This window comes from Callorhinchus milii, unplaced genomic scaffold (assembly GCF_018977255.1).
Source record: "Callorhinchus milii isolate IMCB2004 unplaced genomic scaffold, IMCB_Cmil_1.0 Scaffold6, whole genome shotgun sequence".
In the NCBI taxonomy this organism is placed as follows: domain Eukaryota; kingdom Metazoa; phylum Chordata; class Chondrichthyes; order Chimaeriformes; family Callorhinchidae; genus Callorhinchus; species Callorhinchus milii.
The window spans coordinates 3,662,672-3,682,250 of record NW_024704747.1 but is presented as its reverse complement, the minus strand read 5'-3'; the positions used below and the strand labels follow the sequence as shown (position 1 = coordinate 3,682,250).

The 19,579-nt window shown below is 45.1% G+C and overlaps 2 protein-coding genes across 6 annotated transcripts; one reads left to right on the top strand and one right to left on the bottom strand.

Moving 5' to 3' along the window:
* Positions 1-1,304: 1,304 nt before the first annotated feature.
* On the bottom strand, positions 1,305-10,798 carry nmi (N-myc (and STAT) interactor). Of its 5 annotated transcripts, none has more exons than XM_007896336.2 (12): positions 10,703-10,798; positions 9,846-9,961; positions 9,458-9,656; positions 8,175-8,238; positions 7,578-7,648; positions 6,918-7,076; positions 5,697-5,813; positions 4,840-5,014; positions 3,885-3,991; positions 2,807-2,993; positions 2,400-2,506; positions 1,305-1,815 (listed from the first exon to the last, which is right to left on the bottom strand). In XM_007896336.2, exons 4-12 carry the CDS (start codon positions 8,215-8,217, stop codon positions 1,612-1,614), a joined length of 1,170 nt encoding a protein of 389 aa, XP_007894527.2. In that variant the 5' UTR covers positions 8,218-8,238; positions 9,458-9,656; positions 9,846-9,961; positions 10,703-10,798; the 3' UTR covers positions 1,305-1,611.
* LOC121849416 (protein mono-ADP-ribosyltransferase PARP14-like) lies at positions 9,665-17,465 on the top strand. The gene is made up of 6 exons (XM_042336517.1): positions 9,665-9,770; positions 11,585-11,721; positions 12,439-12,468; positions 13,227-13,324; positions 16,036-16,210; positions 16,445-17,465. The coding sequence occupies exons 1-5, from the start codon at positions 9,724-9,726 to the stop codon at positions 16,153-16,155; spliced, it is 432 nt and encodes a 143-aa protein (XP_042192451.1). The 5' UTR covers positions 9,665-9,723; the 3' UTR covers positions 16,156-16,210; positions 16,445-17,465.
* The last annotated feature ends 2,114 nt before the right edge of the window (positions 17,466-19,579 follow it).

The window sequence follows — 19,579 nt, the reverse complement described above, 5'->3', positions numbered from 1 at the left end:
GGCGCCCGATCACGTCGTCGAGACGTCTCAAAGCGCTTCACGGGATACCCCGTGACGCGTAGTGACCGTACGTTTTGCGGGGGAAACGCGGCAAGCCAATCGCGCACAGCAGCGTCCCCGCAAACAGCCGTGGATTGAGTGACCACATTTAAAAAGATATTATGCTGTTTATCCCGAGGTCGGGGCCAAATCCCTGACTGTCCAGCACTCTGGGACATCCTCGCGGTGTGGAAGGCGCTGCACAAATGTAATTTGTTGTTGCTGTCGGAGAAGCTTGTTGCATTAATGGCTGTATTTCTCTGATCGATGTGTCTTTGAGAATTTTATTGTTCCTGCTCGATTTGTTGCTGGACTCAAAAGACAGGGCAGATTTAGCCTCAGGGACACCACGTTTCATCCAGGGACTGGAAATCGGGAATGTATGGTCACCCTGGGGGTAAGGAGGGGAAAGTGCCTGCGCGTGTGTATGTGTGTGTATGGGGGGGTGTGAGGAAGGGGGAGTGATGTGTGTGTCAGTGAGCAGTGCATTGATGCTTGCACTGCTAAGCTCTCCAAGACACGACTCCATGTGAAGATCGCTGTATAAATGCAAGCCGTTACTGTGCATCTGTGACTTTTTGGGGGGTCAGCCGGGTGTCTGACACGCACGGAAACCCACCACCGTGCCTAGGAGTACCCAAGCCAAGCTGAGAATTCCCTGCATCCCGCCTACACGTGGAAATCCCAGAGACAGATTATTGGAATGGAAGCACGCGTTCCTGCTGACATAATTCTGGTAAGTGTTAGGCTCAGGTTGGGCAAGAGCCAAGGCTTGGGGACCCCAGAGTGTGCGTTGGGGGTAACTGCTGGAGTCTAACCAGCTAAAACCACATAAGAGTTAAATGTTCAAGATCTTGCTCCCAGTCAGGGTGGAGCTAACATCAACTACAGTCTGACTCTATGGCCCACTTGCGAGTGTGTATCTCTTGTGGATTTTGGTGCTCACTTCCAAATTCAACTGCAACCATTTAAATCTTTTAGATATCTTATTATTTGATGCATGATACCTTGGGTGCAGCTAGTCACTTGCAAGTATTGGTGGACAATTATACCCAACAAGCTGTATAGGCATACCAGATACACAATAATAATGATAATCCTTGCATTTGATGTTCACCCCTGCCGCTGTGCAACGCTCCGAGGCGCTCTCCTCCGTGAAGGACGCTAGTTAAATGCAAGTTGTTGCGTTGTAGTTGTATATAAATGCAATTTGTTGTTGTCGTTAAATTGCGCCACTTTTTTTCCCCCAGAACATTCCATAGAAATACAGTTAGAACTGTAGCAATATAATAAGATCTGTAGAAATGTACAGCACAGGAGACAATACAAGACAAGCTATATTTATACAGTGCCTTTCACATCACTTTCTGCCTGTCGTGTCTGCACTGACTCTCTCAAAAGAGCAACAGACAGCACAATACACCAAGGAAGGTTACCGAGCGTAGGCAATTGCCGCAGTATAGAGAAGCTGAGAGTGATCAAAGAGCGAAAGAGCTGAGTTAGAAAAAGAAATAAAGTAGGAGGTTTAAAATATCATCCAGTTCCGAGACTGCTTTAATGAAACCCAGTCCTTCAATCTGATTCCTTCCCAGGCAATTCTTCAAAGTAAGCTACAGCGTATTGGCCTTTGGGGATGTATTTGATGCTCTCGACTTCACCACCGTGGTTACTAGGTTTCTGGAAATGGATCTCAAGCTTGTCTTGCAACTCCTCTTGGTCCATATCACTTCTGATATCCGACAGCAGCACAGTTTGTCTGGAGATGCCATTGAAGGTCTGAAAAACAATACAGGGTGCGGCATTGTGAGCACGATGGGCTTATGAGGCCGCACTTCAAATGCTGACGCCCAGATGATAAATCTTTATACTTATCATATTTATACTAATAATAATAACAACAAAATAACACATTTATAAGGTCCCTCTCAAGCCGGCGGACATCCCAAGGCTCTTGGTAATAATAATCGTTGCATTCGATAAAAAAAACGTCCGACTCCTGGGTCAACCGATCACCCGTGACTTCACTTCCTGCGTACTGCGTGTGAAGCGCTGCTGACGCCATTTTGCAGGGGACGTGACATGAACGGCACTTTGCGCGGCACACAGGAAGTGACAGCAGCAGCGACCCACAAGGCAGCCATTTTTTATGCTTTGCTTACGCTGCATTGGAGTGTCAACAGAGACCATGTGGTTTCCAAGTCCCGACGTGGGAGTTTGAGCCCACAAACTTCTGACTCAGAGGCGAGAGCGCTACCAACCGAGCCAGGCTGACACCGAAAAGTGTAAATGTGTGTCTGCACTGGCCTGACACCTTTCCGCGAGATGATTTGATGCGTCAGCCCCGAACGCAGCTCACTCACCTGAAATTTCTCCAAATGGTAGGTCATATAGGGCTGAACCTTAAGCTTAATGATTCTCTCCTGGACGAATAGCGGGTAGTGACGCTTCGCTGCAACACGTTGCGCCACTGAAAGATAAACACGGGACAAGAAGAATTAGCAACACAATAATAATCCTCGTGCTTGAATTAACTGTCCGTCGGATGAGACTTGAAACCGAGGTCCTCGAATAAACAGCCATAAAGCGAATGACCAGTTTTTTCTTTCTAGGGGATTGGATTAGACATCTTTACTTTTCAAATAGTCTTATCAAAATTTAATGTCCATCTAAACATCTCCAACAATGCATCGCACCCCAAGTCCTGCACTGGACTGTGAGCTCAAAGTCCCTGTTCTTTGCATTGGAGAAAGTGATCTGTTTCGCCTACCTCCTTTCTCGAGGAATGTGATCACCGCTGTACCAGCTGTTGTGTCATACTTGACGTCCTGAACCTCCCCACCACCCAGGCTCGGCTTTGAAAAGCTTATTTCCAGCTTGTCTTTCATCTGCTCGTCTGAGAGAATTTGTGGAATATCGGAAACATTGATCTTCTTCCTCGAGATGTCAACGCACACCTGACGGGCAGTTCACGAAAGGGTAGTAAAACTCTTAAGCATGAAATTAAATTAAAATTGATCCTCTTCAAAAAGGACCTGGTGAGGGTAAGACGTAAAGCAACAAACCTGTTTATTGCAACATAATAATAATGCATTTATAATAATACAGTGCGTCAGGAGGATGTCTCAAAGCGCTTCCCACGATCTACTGTGAAGTGCGGGGACTGTGTATTTGTAGGCGAAAGCGACAGTCAATTTGCACGCAGCAACTTCCCACAAACAACCATGGGTGTTTTAGTTGGGGCACTGTTGGCTTGGACGCCAGGAGAAACTCCCTTCACTTTTCAAAAGCCACCAAGGGTGGTTGATGCCAGGACGCATGTTATATTCAATGCATTTACACAGCACCCTTCACACGTGGTAGCAATTCAGAGCGCTTAACAGTGGCGGAGCTTGACATGGCCATAGACACAGTCAATGACGAATGCCTTCAGATGCGATCTGAAGATGGGCAAGGAGGGGGCAGTTGGAGAATTTGAGGCAGAGAGTTTCCAGAGTTTCGGGGCATAGTGGCTGAAAGCACAGTTGCTGATGGTGGAACGGAGGGCAAGAGGAACGTGTGGAAGGCCAGAGCCGGCTGAGCAAAAGGGGCAGGTAGTGCAGTAGGGCTGTAAGCGAGTCGGAGAGGTAGGGAAGTGGTAGGGCGTGAATTGATTTGTAAGTAAGTGTTAGGATCTTGAAATCAATCCCTTCTGCAACAGGGACCCAGTGAAGCCTGGCAAGGTCTGGTGCGATGGAGGTAGTCAAGACAGCTTGCGTTGTTGATTCTCCTGTAAAAGCCCTTTTTCTTACTCCACAATATTTGATCTCAGTGAGTTTGGCAATACTCCGCGGATTCCAGTCACTTACATCAAACTTTGTTGCGCTGCTCAGTGTGACTGGCTCCACCTTTACGTCTAACTTCCCTGGCTCTAGGTTTATCTGATGTTTGGATATCTTCAAAATCTTCTCAGCAACTGGATTCGAAAGAGTCAAAATGTAATGATTAATATAATAATAATAAATAATAATAATAATCCTGACATTTGATACAGCGCCTTTCACAGGATATACTCTAAAATGGAGTGACTATGTGTTTTGGGGGAAATATAATAATAATCCTCGCATTTGATACGGCGCCTTATCATTTTATTGAGACCTCTCAAAGCGCTTCACAGAATACACGGCAAAGTGTGTGCATTTTGTGGGCGAAACGCGCCAGTCAATTGTGCACAGTAGCGTCCCACAAACAGTCGTGGATCGAGTGACCCAAGTTTTTTTTCAATGTGAACATACACGAACATTGACGGAAGACGGTTTCTCTATCAAGGGTTGGACATGCCAAAATGCAGGTCATGTTTATTCCGCTTGGCGAGGAGGGCTTTGAGACGTCTCAACGAAGTCCTGTGTGGAGTCCTGTAGCTCAGTGGTTAGAGCACTCGCTTTGCAAGCGAGAGACCTGAGTTCAATTCCAGGCAGAGGGCGAAACCTTGGGCAAGTTTCCTTACTCCACACAGAGCATAATAATAATCCCTCCAAAACCCAAATAATAAATTGGTCATTTTCAATCTACGATTGTTTGTGGGACATTGCTGTGTGCAATTGGCTGCCGCGTTCGCCCACAAATATACAGTCAATTCACTTTACAGTGTGTTCTGTGAAACGCTTTGGGACGTCCTCCTGACGTGAAAAGCGCTATATCAAATGCAAGGATTATTATTATTATTATTATATAAAGCGCTATATATATCAAATGCAAGGAAAAAGCCACGCCCTCAACATCCCTAACATTGGTCAAGAACGCACCAAGAACATACAATCACACCTTGTTCTTCTTCGAAGGTGATTATGACTTGTCCAGGCCGAAGGCTTAGTGAAACATTGGGTTCTACGGTGTACCGGCAGCTGATGTTCAGAAACTCCTCGCCCTCTTCCTCAGTGGGAACGCTCTCCTCAAGCTTGGTGAATTTAGAATTCACATCCGGAAAACTCGTTTTAATCTGTTAATCACGAAAAAGTTTACGAAGTTTAAAAGGGGAAAATTAAAAAACTGGTCGAATGTGTGTTGTAACAGCCTTTCAAAGGAGACTGGATGAATACTTGAGTAAAAATATTAAGGAATGAGATGCAATAAATACAATATTTACGTGCATATAGTGCCTGTCGTTGGCGGGAGGACATCTCAAGCACTTGACACGTAGATGTTGGGAAGCCGAGCTGGGCAGGTGGGGGGTAGGAGGGGGGTTTCAGTCAACTTACCACCCCCACCATCTCATGAGGGGTGGCATTCTAAAGAGCAGGGCAGAATGGCTTAAAGCTCACCTGCCAATGTTTGGAGCAGACGGGGCGTGGGGAAGGTGAAGAAGGCCTGTATTTGCTCAGTGAAGTGAGTGTTTGGGTCAGTAGAGTTGCAGGATGTCGCAGAGGTAAGGTTGGGGGGCGGGGGTGGGGTGCGAGGCAGTGAAAGGATTTGAATGTGAGGGCGAGCGATCTTGAATTCGATCCACTGAGGTCTAGGGAACTGGGGGAACGGAGCAAGGATGGGGTGGGGTGGGGGGGGGGAGGGGGGAGTGACGGTGTTACAGGTTGGCGGAGCCTGGTGGATGAGAGGATACGGGCTGCAGAGTTTGGAACGCAAGTCAAACTCGGTCCACTGTGTTCTTTGGCAGTGTCGGAACCTACCCTGGCTTGATCCTTCAGGTAGAAACATTCGTCCAGCTTTTGTTTGTGCAGCTTTTCGAGATCATCCAGCTTCACTTTCAGCTGTACATTTTCATCCTTTTTTGCGGCAAAATTCGCCTGCAAAAGGCAAACAGATTTTTAATTTTTCTTGCAAAACGAGCGATGGGTGAAAGCGCCAAGGAAAAGAAATAGCTTAGACCAGGAAGAAACAAACAATTTAATAAAAGCCCACTCCCCACACCGTCCACCCCGCCATTGGCAGGTGGGCTTTCAGCCATTCTGCTCCCCCACTGCACCCCCACTGGATTCCCTTCCCTCCGACTCGCTCCCTCTCGTTCCCGTCTTTCAAGGGATGTCTCAAAACGTCCTTGCCTGCGCTTTCAGTTATCTTTCTCCTCCCCACCCACGCAACTCGCCTCCCACTCCCTGCCCGGTGCCCATCCAGCAGTGTGAAGTGCTTTGAGACGTCCTCCCTATGTGAAAGGCGTTGTATAAACATAAATTCTATTGTATCCCGTAGAGTAATTCACAAATATTAAAGTGAAAACTTAGGCAAATTTCCTTACTACACACACCTAATTACCTAGCAGTAATTAGGAACCCGGTTATTAGTCAATTAGTCGATTCCGTGGGTAATAATCCTTTCAAAATAAAATAATAATTTGGTCACTCAATTCACGTCTGCTGTATGCAACTGGCTGCCGCGTTTGGCCCACAAAATACAGTCAATTAATTCACTTTACATTGTATGAAGGGCTTTGAGACGTCTCAACAACGTGATAAGGTCGATAAGGTGATAAGGTCGAGGATTATTATCAAGTGTAAACTATTATTATCACCACCCCAATCCTCGCTCGGCCCTACTGGCTCCCCAGCAAACCAGCGATAGAAAACAAGAGTCAGATGTCTTCAGGAGAGGAGCGGAGGGGAGGGGAGTAGGGCAGAGGAGAGGAAATTCACTTTACAATATACAAAACAGGCGTGTGGAGTAAGGAAGTTTGCCTAATAATTGTGAATTACTCTTCGGCTTGTGGAGTCCTGTAGCTTAGTGGTTAGAGCCTTCGGGAGAGGAGAGGCGAAGAGAGGAGAGGAGGAGAGAATGGAGGAGAGGAGGAGAAGGGAGAGGAGAAGAGAAGAGGAGAGGACGGGAGGGGAGGGGAGGGGAGAGGAGAGGAGGAGAGGGGAGAGGAGAGGAGAGGTGGAAAAGAAAAATGACTTTACTTCAAAGATGTTCTTTTGCTTTGTGAGCTCCGCTTGCAGCTGCTCATGTTCCGTGTGTAGCTTGGTAAGCTTACACATCACTTCCTTTTTCTGCTCGTCAACGTCCAGTTTGGCACAAATGCAATCCGATTTCTCCTTTTCCACCAAGTCCACTTTTTTCTGTTGAAAAAGAGGCACAGACAGGGCAGCTGAGTAAGCAAAAGGCTTCACGTTGGCGTCACTTTCTAAATCCCTCCTTTTGGATGGTCGTGTGCCAGCCGGTAGCGCTCTTTGCCTCTGAGTCAGAAGGTTGTGGGTTCAAGCCTCACATCGAGACTTGGAAACCCGTAAGAGTCCGGGCTGACACTCCAATACAGTGCGTTGCGTTGTCGCAGGTCCCATCTGTGTCCGTTCAGGTGAACATTAAAGATCACCTTGCACTATCCAAAAAGGAAGTGAGTTTCTCCTCGTGTCTTGGGTGACAATTTCCCAGATAAAATTGGGTCATTTCCTGTTTGTGGGACATTTGATCTACGCAAATTGGCTGCCTTATTCGCCTAATAGGGTTATCGGGGTGCCGGGTTTCCAGTAACTCTGGATTGTTTTGTTACGCTGGGAACAATTCCACGAAACGGCGATTGGATTTTCTCCCTCCTTTGCTGGGGATTGCTGTACACTAACCTTCCAAGCGTACAACTCTTCTCTCGCTTGTTGCAGCTGTTCAGGGACATTATTCTCACATTTTGAAAGCCCTGTAATACAATACAATGCAAAATTATACTTGTAAAGCGCCTTTCATGTCAGGAGGACGTCCCAAGGCGCTGTAAATAATGACAGCTATTATTATATAATAATAATAACAATCATAATAATAACAATTGCAATAATAATGGCAATAATATTATTAATAACAATAATGATAAGGATACATAATCATAATAATGTTAATAATATTATTACAATTATTATTATTGTTAATAACAACAATACTGATGATAATAGTAATTGTAATAATCAGCATCATCCTTGCATTTGATAGAGAGCCTTATCGCATTGTTGATACATCTCAAAGCGCTTCCCTGGATATGTCGTGGGCGACAGCCAGTTGGATGCAGCAACGTCCCACAAACAGCCTTGAAGGGATTGACTACGCTTTGGAGTCAATCCAGTGAAGCGCTTTCAGAGGTCTCGGCATAAGGCACTTTACCAAATACGAGGATAACTATTTATTGGGTTGTTATATAAGAAATAAAACAGAGATTTTGTAAAAAAAAAAACCTGTATCATCTTGAGATCGACCTCCGAGTTGCTGAGAGACCATTTGTACATCTTGGGAGTTCACCTGAAAAAAACATGAGCATTGATTTACAACAACAACAGCTTGCATTTACCCTCACGCAGGGCAGCGACCCAGAGAGCTTGATAGTGGTGGCACGACTCTGAGCCCGGGGGGAAAGGGAATTTTGTGGGTGAAATGTGGCAGTCAATTGCGCACAGCAGTGTCCCAAAAACAGAATCATAGAATCGTACAGCACAAAAAGAGGCCATTCTGCCCATCGAGTTTGTGACAGCTCTTTGAAAAGAGCAATGCAATGCCAATCCCTTTCCGCATAACCCTGCAAACCCGTCCTCCTCAATTACCCGTCCACCGGGTTTTTAAAAGTAGTTATCGAATCGGCCTCGACCGCCCTTTCAGGCAATGCGTTTCAGATTCGAACAAAGATTTCTTCTCACCTCCCCTCGGCTTCTTTTAGAGACTATTTCGAATCTGTGACCTCGAGTCACCGACACCACCACCAGTGGGAACAGTTTTTCCCTTTCTAACCTATCAAATCCCCTCATGATTTTGAAGACCTCTATCAGGTCTCCTCGTAACCTTCTCTGCTCCAATGAGAATAATCCTCTCTAGTCGTTCCTCATCATCAAGGTCCCTCATTCCTGGTACCATCCTCATAAATCTCCTCTTTCCAATGCCTTAACGTCCTTCCTATAGTGTGGTGCCCAGAACTGGGCGCAGTATTCTAACTGAGGCCTAACCAGTGCTTTGTATAGGTTAGTCATAACCTCCTGACTCTTGTACTCTATGCCCCTATTTATAAAGCCCAGTATCCCATATGCCATTTTTACCGCTTTATCTACCTGTTCTGCCACCTTCAAGAATTCATTTACCTTCACCCCCAGGTCTCTCTGTTCGTTTACCCCCTTTAAGATTGTATTACCAGCCTATATTGTCTCCCCTCATTCTTTCGACCAAAATGCATCATCTCGCATTTCTCCACATTGAAATTCATCTGCCATGCGTCTGCTCATTTTATCATTTTACCAACAGTCATGGATTGAGTGGTCACATTTATTTTTGTGGGGTGGTGGGGGGTTCATTAATTCACTTTATAATACATTACAGCATGTTCTGTGAAGTGCTTTGATAAGACGCTGTATCAAACGCAACCATTATTATAACTCCCCCACCCATTAATATTATAATATAATAATCATGCTCAAAAAAAATAATAAAATAATCCCGTAGTAGTAATAATAATAATAATAATAATGCCACCTACCACTTTTTCATTAGGGGGAAAAAACTGCTGCACCCAAAATCATACAGTAAAATTATTAGAGACGATCAATGCATTGCAAGTCACCTTAATTTTAACAAATTTCAATTTCCAAGAGGGCGACAGAAGTCACAAACGAGTGAACCTACAGTGTTGCAATCCACTGGATCCAAACTGGTGTGTTCCTTGGCTCGCTGGCAATCTGTGAACAAGGAAGTGAACACTTGAAACAGAAAGTAGCTCAGCAGAACGGAAAACAAGTCCTGTGGATGTGTATACGTAATAAAACCCGGAATATCACGCAACCATTTGAAAGGTGAGTCAAGTTTTAGTTACTTGTCTCTGCAGTGTGGCGAGACAGGCTCACAGGAGACAGATCAGGAACACTTACCTTGTTTTCGATCTCTTCCCAGACTGCTTGTGATTTCAAGTCAGGGTTGAAGCGAGGTCCACCCACAATTTACTTTCAGTTTCCAAAGTGCTTGTTTTTTTAGGAAATCATCTGACCTGAGTGGAAATTGAAAGATGTTTTCTTATAGGGAGATGAGCAAACCAGGAAAAGAAAAACAAAGTATGGATTCTGTGTAATAGTAATAGTAATAATAATAAATCTTGCATTTGATATAGAGCCTTACCATCTCAAAGCGCTTCAACGAATATATTGTAAAGTGAATTGACTGTATATTGTGGGCAATTTTGTATGCACTCAACAACCTTCATTTTGTTTTTCTCTCTCCTACGCACTCCCCCATCATTATCAGTGTCAAGATTATATTTGTACTAACATTTAATATCAATGTAAATTAAGCAAGTTTCCATACTCCACACGCCTCTGTTTACTCAGCAGTAAGTAGAAACCTGGTTGTTAGTCGATTGGCGGATCGCTTTCTGGGGGTAATAATCCCTTTAAAAATAATAAATAAAATAATAATAATTTGGTCACTCAGTCCGTGACGGTTTGTGGGACGCTACTGTGCACAATTGGCTGCCAGGTTCTGCCCACAAATATACAGTCAATTCACTTTACAGTGTGTTCTGTGAAGCGCTTTGGGACGTCCTCCCGACGTGAAAAGCGCTCTATCAAATGCAAGGATTATTATTATTATTATCTCGACGATGTGATAAGGTGCTATATCAAATGCAAGGATTATTATTATGATTATTATTATTAGCTGAGAACAGGCAAATGCAGCAGCTAATTTGTGCACACAGCAGCCAACCCAGTCATGAAGTGAATGAACAATTTACCTGGAAGATATTTGGCCACGAGGAGAAACTCCTTCTCCAAATTGTGTCAAGAGATCTCTAACCTCCCACTCGAACAGGCAGACAGAACTCCAGTTTAACGTCTCTTCTGAAGCACGGCCCCTCTGACAATTCAGAGCTCTCCCTTGTGCTGCACTTGAGTATCAGCCTCGACGGTGATACCTGGAATCCTCACAGTCTGGGAGCAGAAACCCAAACAGGGCCCATTTCTAGCTATCTTAAGGAGTTGATTTTCCCAAGCCGTTGGCGATGTCTCGGATGAAAGACATTTCAGAATGACAGACGTTCCAAGCAAAGCCATCTCAGTTGCACCAGCGCTGACGGAAAGTTCAACAATTGTTCTGTTCGATAATTCAATTGTAATAATAATGATTTGATAGAATGCCTTCGTGTAACTGAACGAACACCTCGCTCTGAGAGCCAATGCAGGCTCGACGGGCCGAATGGCGCTGTAAATTTCCACGTCACAACAGCAACTCAAAGCGCTTCATGGATTTACTGTATTGTGTAGTGACTGTGAACAAATTATAATGAGGCTTTTCCCCTTTTTATTGTTCTTTTCTAGGGAACAGCATCGAGCGCCCCCTCAAGTAAGTTCTCCTGCAGGTCGTTGTTGCAGTATAAGTCTCGCTCTCATGAGTGTATCATGGGGTGGGGGTGGGGGAACGGAATTGTGTGGGAAATTAGACTTGGTAGTCTGGTTCCTGAGCCAAGTGGATCACAGTATTCTGGGGCACTGCTGATGGCAAGCAATATGGTTTTAGCTGGTTACAACTCCAGCAGTACCGCAACGCTCTTATGGTGAGTTGTGGGTAGTGCTATAATGATAATGATATCCGCATTTACAAATAAGAATTGTTTCAGAGTGACAGCCTTTGTGCCTGCAATGCTGCTCCATCCGGCAGCGCAAACACCTGGAATAACAGTGATGCTGAAGAAAGGAGACATCACTAAAGAGAGCACGGACGCCACATTGAACAAGACCTTGGACTTCACTGTCAGTAAGTTTTCAGAAATGCTGACTGCAATCTGAACTTTAAATTCTGTTCACATTTTCACAATTAAGTTCAATTTCCCTGTGTCTCCCTTCTGGACTCCTGACAGTTTCTGTGTAAGTGGGTGGCACACACATTTGGAGCTCTCAGTCAGGTTTGGATGCTCTCAAGCATGGTGACAGGGTTATGTTTCCTTCCCTTTGATTCAGGGCCTTTTACCGAAACGTCTCAAAGCACTTCACGGGATGAACTGTAAAGTGAAGTGACTGCGTGTTTTGTGGGTAAAACATGGCAGCAGCCAATTTGCGCATATACAGCCATGATGTGACCAGCCACCAATTTTAACCTGGGGCAATTCAGACTGGCTGTCGGGATTTTGGTCTTACAAGTCTTGGCTGATACTCCAGAGCAGTGTTGGAGGAACACGGCATCGTTTTAGGTGACCTTAAAATGGGGACCCATCTGTCTGTTCAGGTGAACGTTAAAAATCCCATAACACTATTCAAAGAGAGTCCCATCTCCCAGATAAAAATGATTGGTCATGTAACGGCCATTTGTGGGACATTGCTGTGCGCATTCACCTGAAAGAATACACAGCCACTGTACGTTCTTATATTGTGCCTTTCAAGTGGGGCAACACCTAGAGGTGCATAACCTCATCAACTAACTGGAATCCATGGGAAATCAACCTTCTAACCTGTGTTTTTTCTCTTCCCTTTGTAGGTGTGCCTGGGGAGATACTGGAAGCTGCAGGTAGTTCTGATAAGGATGAATGCAAATCATTAGGTGCGGCATTTCACTACTAAGAGTTTGCTCTCTGGGCTAATTTGATGTGAAAATCGATCTTCTTCAATAGGACGATGGTGTGAATTACTAGCTATTAGAACCACCAATATGTAGTGCGGTAAATGCAAGTTTGACTCCAGTGGCGGAGCAAGCAAAACACAAACAGCGACACAACAATGGTGCGAAGAGCCAGGGGTATAGAGGAGCTAACCTCGGGGGTGGGGAGTGGGGGGGAGATAATTCCAGCATGAATATAATAGGGGAAATAGATTACAGTAGATAGCTATGGGGAGGGGGAAGAAAGCACCAGAATGGACATGATAGAGAAAGAGCAGGGAAATGGGATTACAGTAGATAGCCTTGGGGGAAAGGGGGTGTGGGGGGGAGGGAAGTGGAGGCAGCTCCAGCACAAATGCAAATATAAATCCCCAGAGCATTTTTCAATAACAAGAATAATAATTTGTTACAGTCTTAAATGCACTGCCTGAAAGCGTTGTGGAAACGGACGCAATAACAACTTTCTAAGGGGAATTAGATTGGTACTTGAAAAGGAAAAATTTGCAAGGATATGGGGAAAGAGCAAGCAGGGAGTGGGACTGACTAGGTAGCTCTTCCAAAGAACCAGGACAGTTTTGGTTTTGTACAGTTTGCTTACGAAGATCCACTTTTGACAGCACTGTGAACCAAGCCTCGTCAGACTAACCGTTCATTCATTTGTTTCCTAGGTTCCCAGCCAGATGATGGTGGGCAGCTGCAGCGCTCAAATATAGTGCACGCGGTAAAACACAAGACTGCGGCTCTCATTACAGCATCAGTAGAAAAGGTTCTCGAAAAATGTGATCTGGCGAACATTGCTACTGTTGCGTTCCCTGCCTTAAGAACAGGCAAGATCCTCTTCTTCGACCGTACCTTCGCTCACCCTTCTAGCCCTCCCCTCCCCACCCCTCCTGATCCCAACCACAAGCTCGGGTGCAAATCCCTGACTGTCAAGGGTCTTGGGACGTCCTCCTGACGTGAAAGGCGCTATACAATTGTTATTTTTTGTTGTTGTCGTAAAACCTCCTATGTTATGACTGGATCTGGTCTGGTCACTGTCTCACTTGCCTGGCGATGTGGCAACTAGAGGGCATAGATTTGAGGGATTTTCCATAAGAGTTGTTTGGACATGGGATGTCTTATAAATAATGATGATAATTCTGGCATGAGATACAGCACCTTTCATGTCGAGAATACTTCTGAAAACGCTCCACATGATATACGGTATATTGTATATTTTGTAGGCAAAACATGGCAGCAGCTAGTTTGCCACAGTAATGTCTCACAAATATCCATGAGGTCAGTAACCAATTTTATCTGGGGCAATTTCGACTGACCATAGGTATTTAGAGCTTACAGTCTAAGTGATGCTCCAGTGGAGTGCTGGGGGGAGGGGGGCACTACATTGTTTGAGGTGATCTTAAACTGAGCATTCGAATTCAAGATCCTCACCCTCACCTACAAGGCCATTCACGGCCTCACTCCCTCCTACCTCTCTGACCTACTATCCCCCTCCCTACCCGCCCGTATCCTCCGTTCTTCTGGCTCCGGTCTGCTCCACATCCCCCACCCCAACTGCCCTACTATCGGTGGCCAGGCCTTCAGCCTCTCAGCCCCGAGGCTCTGGAACTCTATCCCCCAGTGCCTTCGCCGCCTCCTCCCTTTCCTCCTTCAAGGCCGGTCTCAAGACCTTTCTCTTTGACCGTGACTTCAGCTCTCCTCTCGACTCTCTACCCCCTCCTTGCTCCCTCCCTTCCCTCCCCTCACCCTGATCATTTCCCCCAATGCTCGGGTCCTGACCCAACTGTACAGCGCCTTGGGACGTCCTCCCGACGTGAAAGGCGCTCAATAAATGGAATCTTGTTGTTGTTGTTGAGCAGGTGGATGTTAAAAATCCCATAGCATTTTTCAATAACAACAATAATATTAATCCATGCATTTCACGTCAGGACAACATCTCAAATTGCTTCACAAGGATTACCACGAAACTCCACCACTGTTAAGCATTCCGAGGTGCTATCCTGCTTGAAGGGTCCTATATAAATCCCTTGTGGTTAGCACTACTACGTTGGTGAACATGGCGGCTAAATTACACACAGCAATGTCCTGCGATCAGCCATGAAGTAAATGCATCGATTTTATCTAGGGCATTGTTGGACAGGCCATTGGGAGAAATTCTCTTCTCTTTTTCGAACACTGCCATAGGATCTTTAACGTCTACCTGAATAGCTGGGACCTCAGTTCAATGTTTCATTCAAAGGATTGCACCTCTGACAATTAGGTGAAACCCCAGCACTGCACTGGAATGTCCGCCTAGACTACTCACAAACTTTTTACTCAGAGGCAAGGGTGTTACAAATTGAGCTAGGTAGGCTGACACCTTAACCATTGCACCTCAATATCTGTATCTTTATTTTCCAGTTCTGCTGAACCTCCCAGGTATTGGGACTAATATGAATGGTCAGGAGTATCTGGTAGTTACCCTACAGGTTGGCTCAGCGGAATATGAAAAAGTAGTAAATGATCGCGGTTGACATAATTCAGGTAGGCATTTAGCTGGACCTCAGGAACATAAACAAAGAACGTGAACTTACACAGCACCCTTCACGTAGAATGACTTTTCAGAGCATTTTTAATCAATGTTAATTTCATCACTCGATTGATCATTTCCTTAAGCTTGGCTTTGGAGAACTGGTTTAATGGGAACACATTCGAACTCACAGTTATCAAACTGTAAGCATGAGAAGATCCTTGTATCCTCACTTGCTGCCCAACACTCCTCACACTGCTCTACGTTACAGTCCGTTGTACAACCCATCGCTTATTTACACTACATACTGTATATGGAAAGAATGAACCACCATAGCTTTAATATGCATGAGTTAAACAGGGTACAGAAACCTGGCCTTGATGTTCTGTAGCATTTGGTTAGAACATTACCTCGCAAGCGAGAGGATCCGGGTTCGATTCCCAGGCAGGGCGGAACCTTAGGCAAGTTTCCTTACTCCACACTCGTCTGTTTACCTATCAGTAAGTGGGAACCCAGTTGTTAGTTGATTGGTGGATCGCTTTCTGGGCTAATAATCCCACCCAAAAAATAATAATAATAATAATAATAATTTGGTGACTCAATCCACGAATGTTTATGGGACACTGCTGTGCACAATTGGCTGTCGCGTTTCGCCCACAAAATACACAGTCAATCCACTTTATAATACATTCTGTGAAGCGCTTTGCAATGTGTAAATGACATGATAAGGTACTATATCAAATGCAAGGATTATTATTATCATAAACAGTGGTTGAGATCACGATAGCCGGATAATTAAGCTTGACGATTTTTTTCATTCGATTTTACTTTGAATGATTTTGATAGGAAACTGAATGTGACACAGGTGGCTATATGACTTAGGCCATTATATGCTTCATAAAGATAAGACTTGTGCGAGTTTTACTGTATTGCATTTAGTACAATAAAAATTGTCCCTTTTTGTTTAGATCGACAGGATCCAAAATCGCAAACTTTGGCGGAGTTACTCGGTCAGGAAGCAGACGGTGGATAGAAAGTATCCTAATGTGGTAAATGAGCAGATCCTGTATCGCGGGATCACAGGATGAAATTGCCCACGAAGTGAAGGGGACAGGCTTCAACAAAGCTTTTGTGGCAGAAACGGTAAGTCACTGCACTTTACAGGGCACACTGTGAATGGGCCCTGGGATGCCCTCGCAACATGAAACGAGCTGTAACAAATGCAAAGATTATCATTATTAAGTTCAGAGCCTTTTCAAAGTGGTTGCGTATGAGTTTTGCGGAGTTATTTTTTTTTGAAGTGTGTAACTATCACCTCGGATGACACACCAAAGCAAGGACATTAACAAGCTATGATGTTTTTCTTGCATTCCTCAGCCATATCTTATGGAAGAGGCACTTACTTTGCCAAAAACGCCCAATACTCATGTGACAACAAGTACTCCAGCCCCAGCGACCAGGGATACAGATACATGTTTCAGGCACGAGTGATAACTGGGAAGTTGTGCCTGGGGAACAGATCGATGCCGGAACCAACTCCAGTAGATTCAAACAAGGATCCGACTAATCTCTGACTGTGCGGTGGACAGCATATTAAACCCGTCCGTTTTTGTTATTTTTTGTGATGACGGGGCTTATCCCGAATACTCAATAACCCTTAAAATGTAAGGAACAGCACATTTGGGAGAATATTGAGGAAGAAATTCCACGCGGGGCTTGATTTATTCTGACTTTCTTAACCTTTTAGAATTTGGCAAACTGTTTAATTCATTTTTAACGTTGAAAGCAATTTTCTGTCGTTCCTAAAAGAAAAGGCAAAAAAAAAATTAAAACAGCATTTCAGAACTTGCCGATTTCTGGGCCCTCTGGAATGCTAAGAAAATAGAGTAGTTTTTCACCCACGGAACAATTTTAACCCCACTATGATTTGTACCTTGCTTAAGCTTAACTTAAGCTTAGGCTTAAGACTGCTTAACAGTCCTGTATCCTTGATGAATCTCAAGGTCAGATCAGATGAAGAAGGACCTTTGGCTCATTTGATCTCATTGTCCTAGAAAATCCACCTGACTGTCCTTCCATCACAGCTATACTTAAATGAACACAGTGACCGAACCTCAACCCTGCCCTTTCTGATAACCTGTATCACTGGTTAATTATCTTCTATGTAAAAATAAATACTCCCTGGAGTCTGTCCTAAAGTTGCCCTTCACAAAATTGATCGCTGTTTCTTGACATAACTGAAAGTATTGGGTTGGGTTTACTTTATCCCATTTGACATCTTATATATCTCTGGAAGGTTTCATCTGAGGAATCTCTTTTTAAGGTTGAGGAAACCTTTTTATCAAGATGTTCCTCATAACTCATCCCTATCCCACACTCTGGAACTCCATCCCACTGTCCCTTCGGATCATTTCCTCCCTTGCCTCCTTCAAGGTCGGTCTCAAGACCTTTCTCTTCGACCGTGCCTTTGGTCTCCCTCCCACCTCTCTGCCTTCCCTCACCCCTACACCACCCCTCCCCCATGCTCAGGCCCCGACATCCGACTGTTCAGCGCGACGTCCTCCCGACGTGAAAGGCGCTCTATAAATGTAATTTTGTTGTTGCTTGTCTAACTAGGACCACTCTACCCATTGGGGTTTGCCCGTAGGATTAACAGGAGCTGCTGAGTGTGATGATTCCCTTTCCCCAATGACTGGCCTGCCCTTCCAAGTCCTGCTGATGAACCAGACTGGCTGTGCTGTTCCGTCATCAGTAGTGCCCTGGAATATTACGGACCTATCTGACTCAGGACCCAGACTAGAGGCAGTCACAGAGGGCTGACGATCCTGACATACCATTGCCAGGCAGCTCACCTTGGAGCCAGTTCAGCCCGAAGGAGGCACTGCTTACCTCCAAGGAGCTTGCGTTACAACCAGCTTCAAAATGAAGACCATTTCACACATTTTACTGCTAACCTAGATTTTTCACTTTAACGATAAAAATTAACACAAAGAAATAACACACCTTAGATTGTTGCAAAAAAAGAACAACAAATTACATTTGTATAGCGCCTTTCGTGTTGGGAGGAAGTCCTAAGGCACTGGATAGTCAGGGATTTGGATCTGATTTGAGGGTTGCGAACAGGAGAAGCGGAGGGCAGGGAGGGTAAGGCTAAGTGGGTGACTGAAGGCCTAATCGAAGAGGAAGGTCTTGAGATGGGATTTGAAGGAGGAAAGAGAGGGTTAGGGTTAGGGTTAGGAGCAAGGCGAAGGAACTCTGGGATGGAGGTTCAAAGGGTGTGGGGACATAGAGGCTGAAGGATCGATCGCTGATGGTGGGGAGATGGGTGGGGACATGAAGCAGGCCTGAGAACTATGAGCGGGGGAAGTGGATAGGTTGATATGGAGTTAGCAGGTCACAGAGGTAGGGAGGAGCAAGACCGAAGGACTTTGAAGGCTGGGACGAGGATTGAAGCTGTGGAAAGCTAAGTAAATAAGAGTAAATTTAGATCCCCACTCGTGAGGGCAAAATATGTCTTTGCCTCAATAACAAAAATCCTTAAAAATAATCATAATATAATCCTATAATAATAATAATAATAATAATAATAATAATAAGGGCCCCTATCACTTTTCCACAACAACAGCAAATTTGTTTTATATAGCGCCTTTCCCATTCGGGAGGACATCCCAAAGTGCTGGACAATTAGTGACAAAGAAATTCCCTCCTCATCAGCCTTCCCAACTCTTCCATTCGCAAGCTGCAGATCATCCAAAACACTGCAACTCGTGTCCTCTCACGCACCAGGCTCCGTGACCCATCACTCCCACCCTCGCCCGACTCCACTGACTCCCCATCCCTCAGAGGATCGAATTCAAGTCCTCACATTCAAGGCCATCCATGGCCTTGCGCCCTTCTACCTCTCTGACCTGCTGACTCCCTACCAACCTGCCTGCTCCCTCCGTTCAGCGTGCTCCAGCCTGCTCCAGGTCTCCTGCCCGACCAATCCTACTATCGGTGGCTGAGCTTTCAGCCTCTCTGCCCCCACACTCTGGACTCCGTCCCACGGTCCTTTCACATCGCTTCCTCCCTTGTCTCTTTCAAGGCCGGTCTCAAGACCCTCCTCTTCGATCGTGCCTTCAGTCGCCCTCCCACCTCTCTTGCCTTCCCTTATCCCCACCCCTCCCCATGTTCGGGTCTTGACCCCTGACTATGCAGCGTCTTGGGACATCCTCTCGATGTGAAAGGCGCTCTAATGTAATTTTGTTGTTGCTGTTCACAATGAAAGAGATCAGGAACACTTATCTTCTTCTTGATTTCTCCCCATATTGCTTGTAATTTCACAGTCAGGTTAGAACCACAAGATCCACCCACAATTTACTTTCAGTTTCCAAAACCTTTTTTTAAGAAATCATCTGACTTGAGTGGAAATCGAAATTCATTCTTTTAAAGGGCAATGGGAAAACCAGAAAATGAAAAAAAAAGTATTGATTCTGTTGTCTCTCTCCTACACACTCCGCTGATATGATCAGT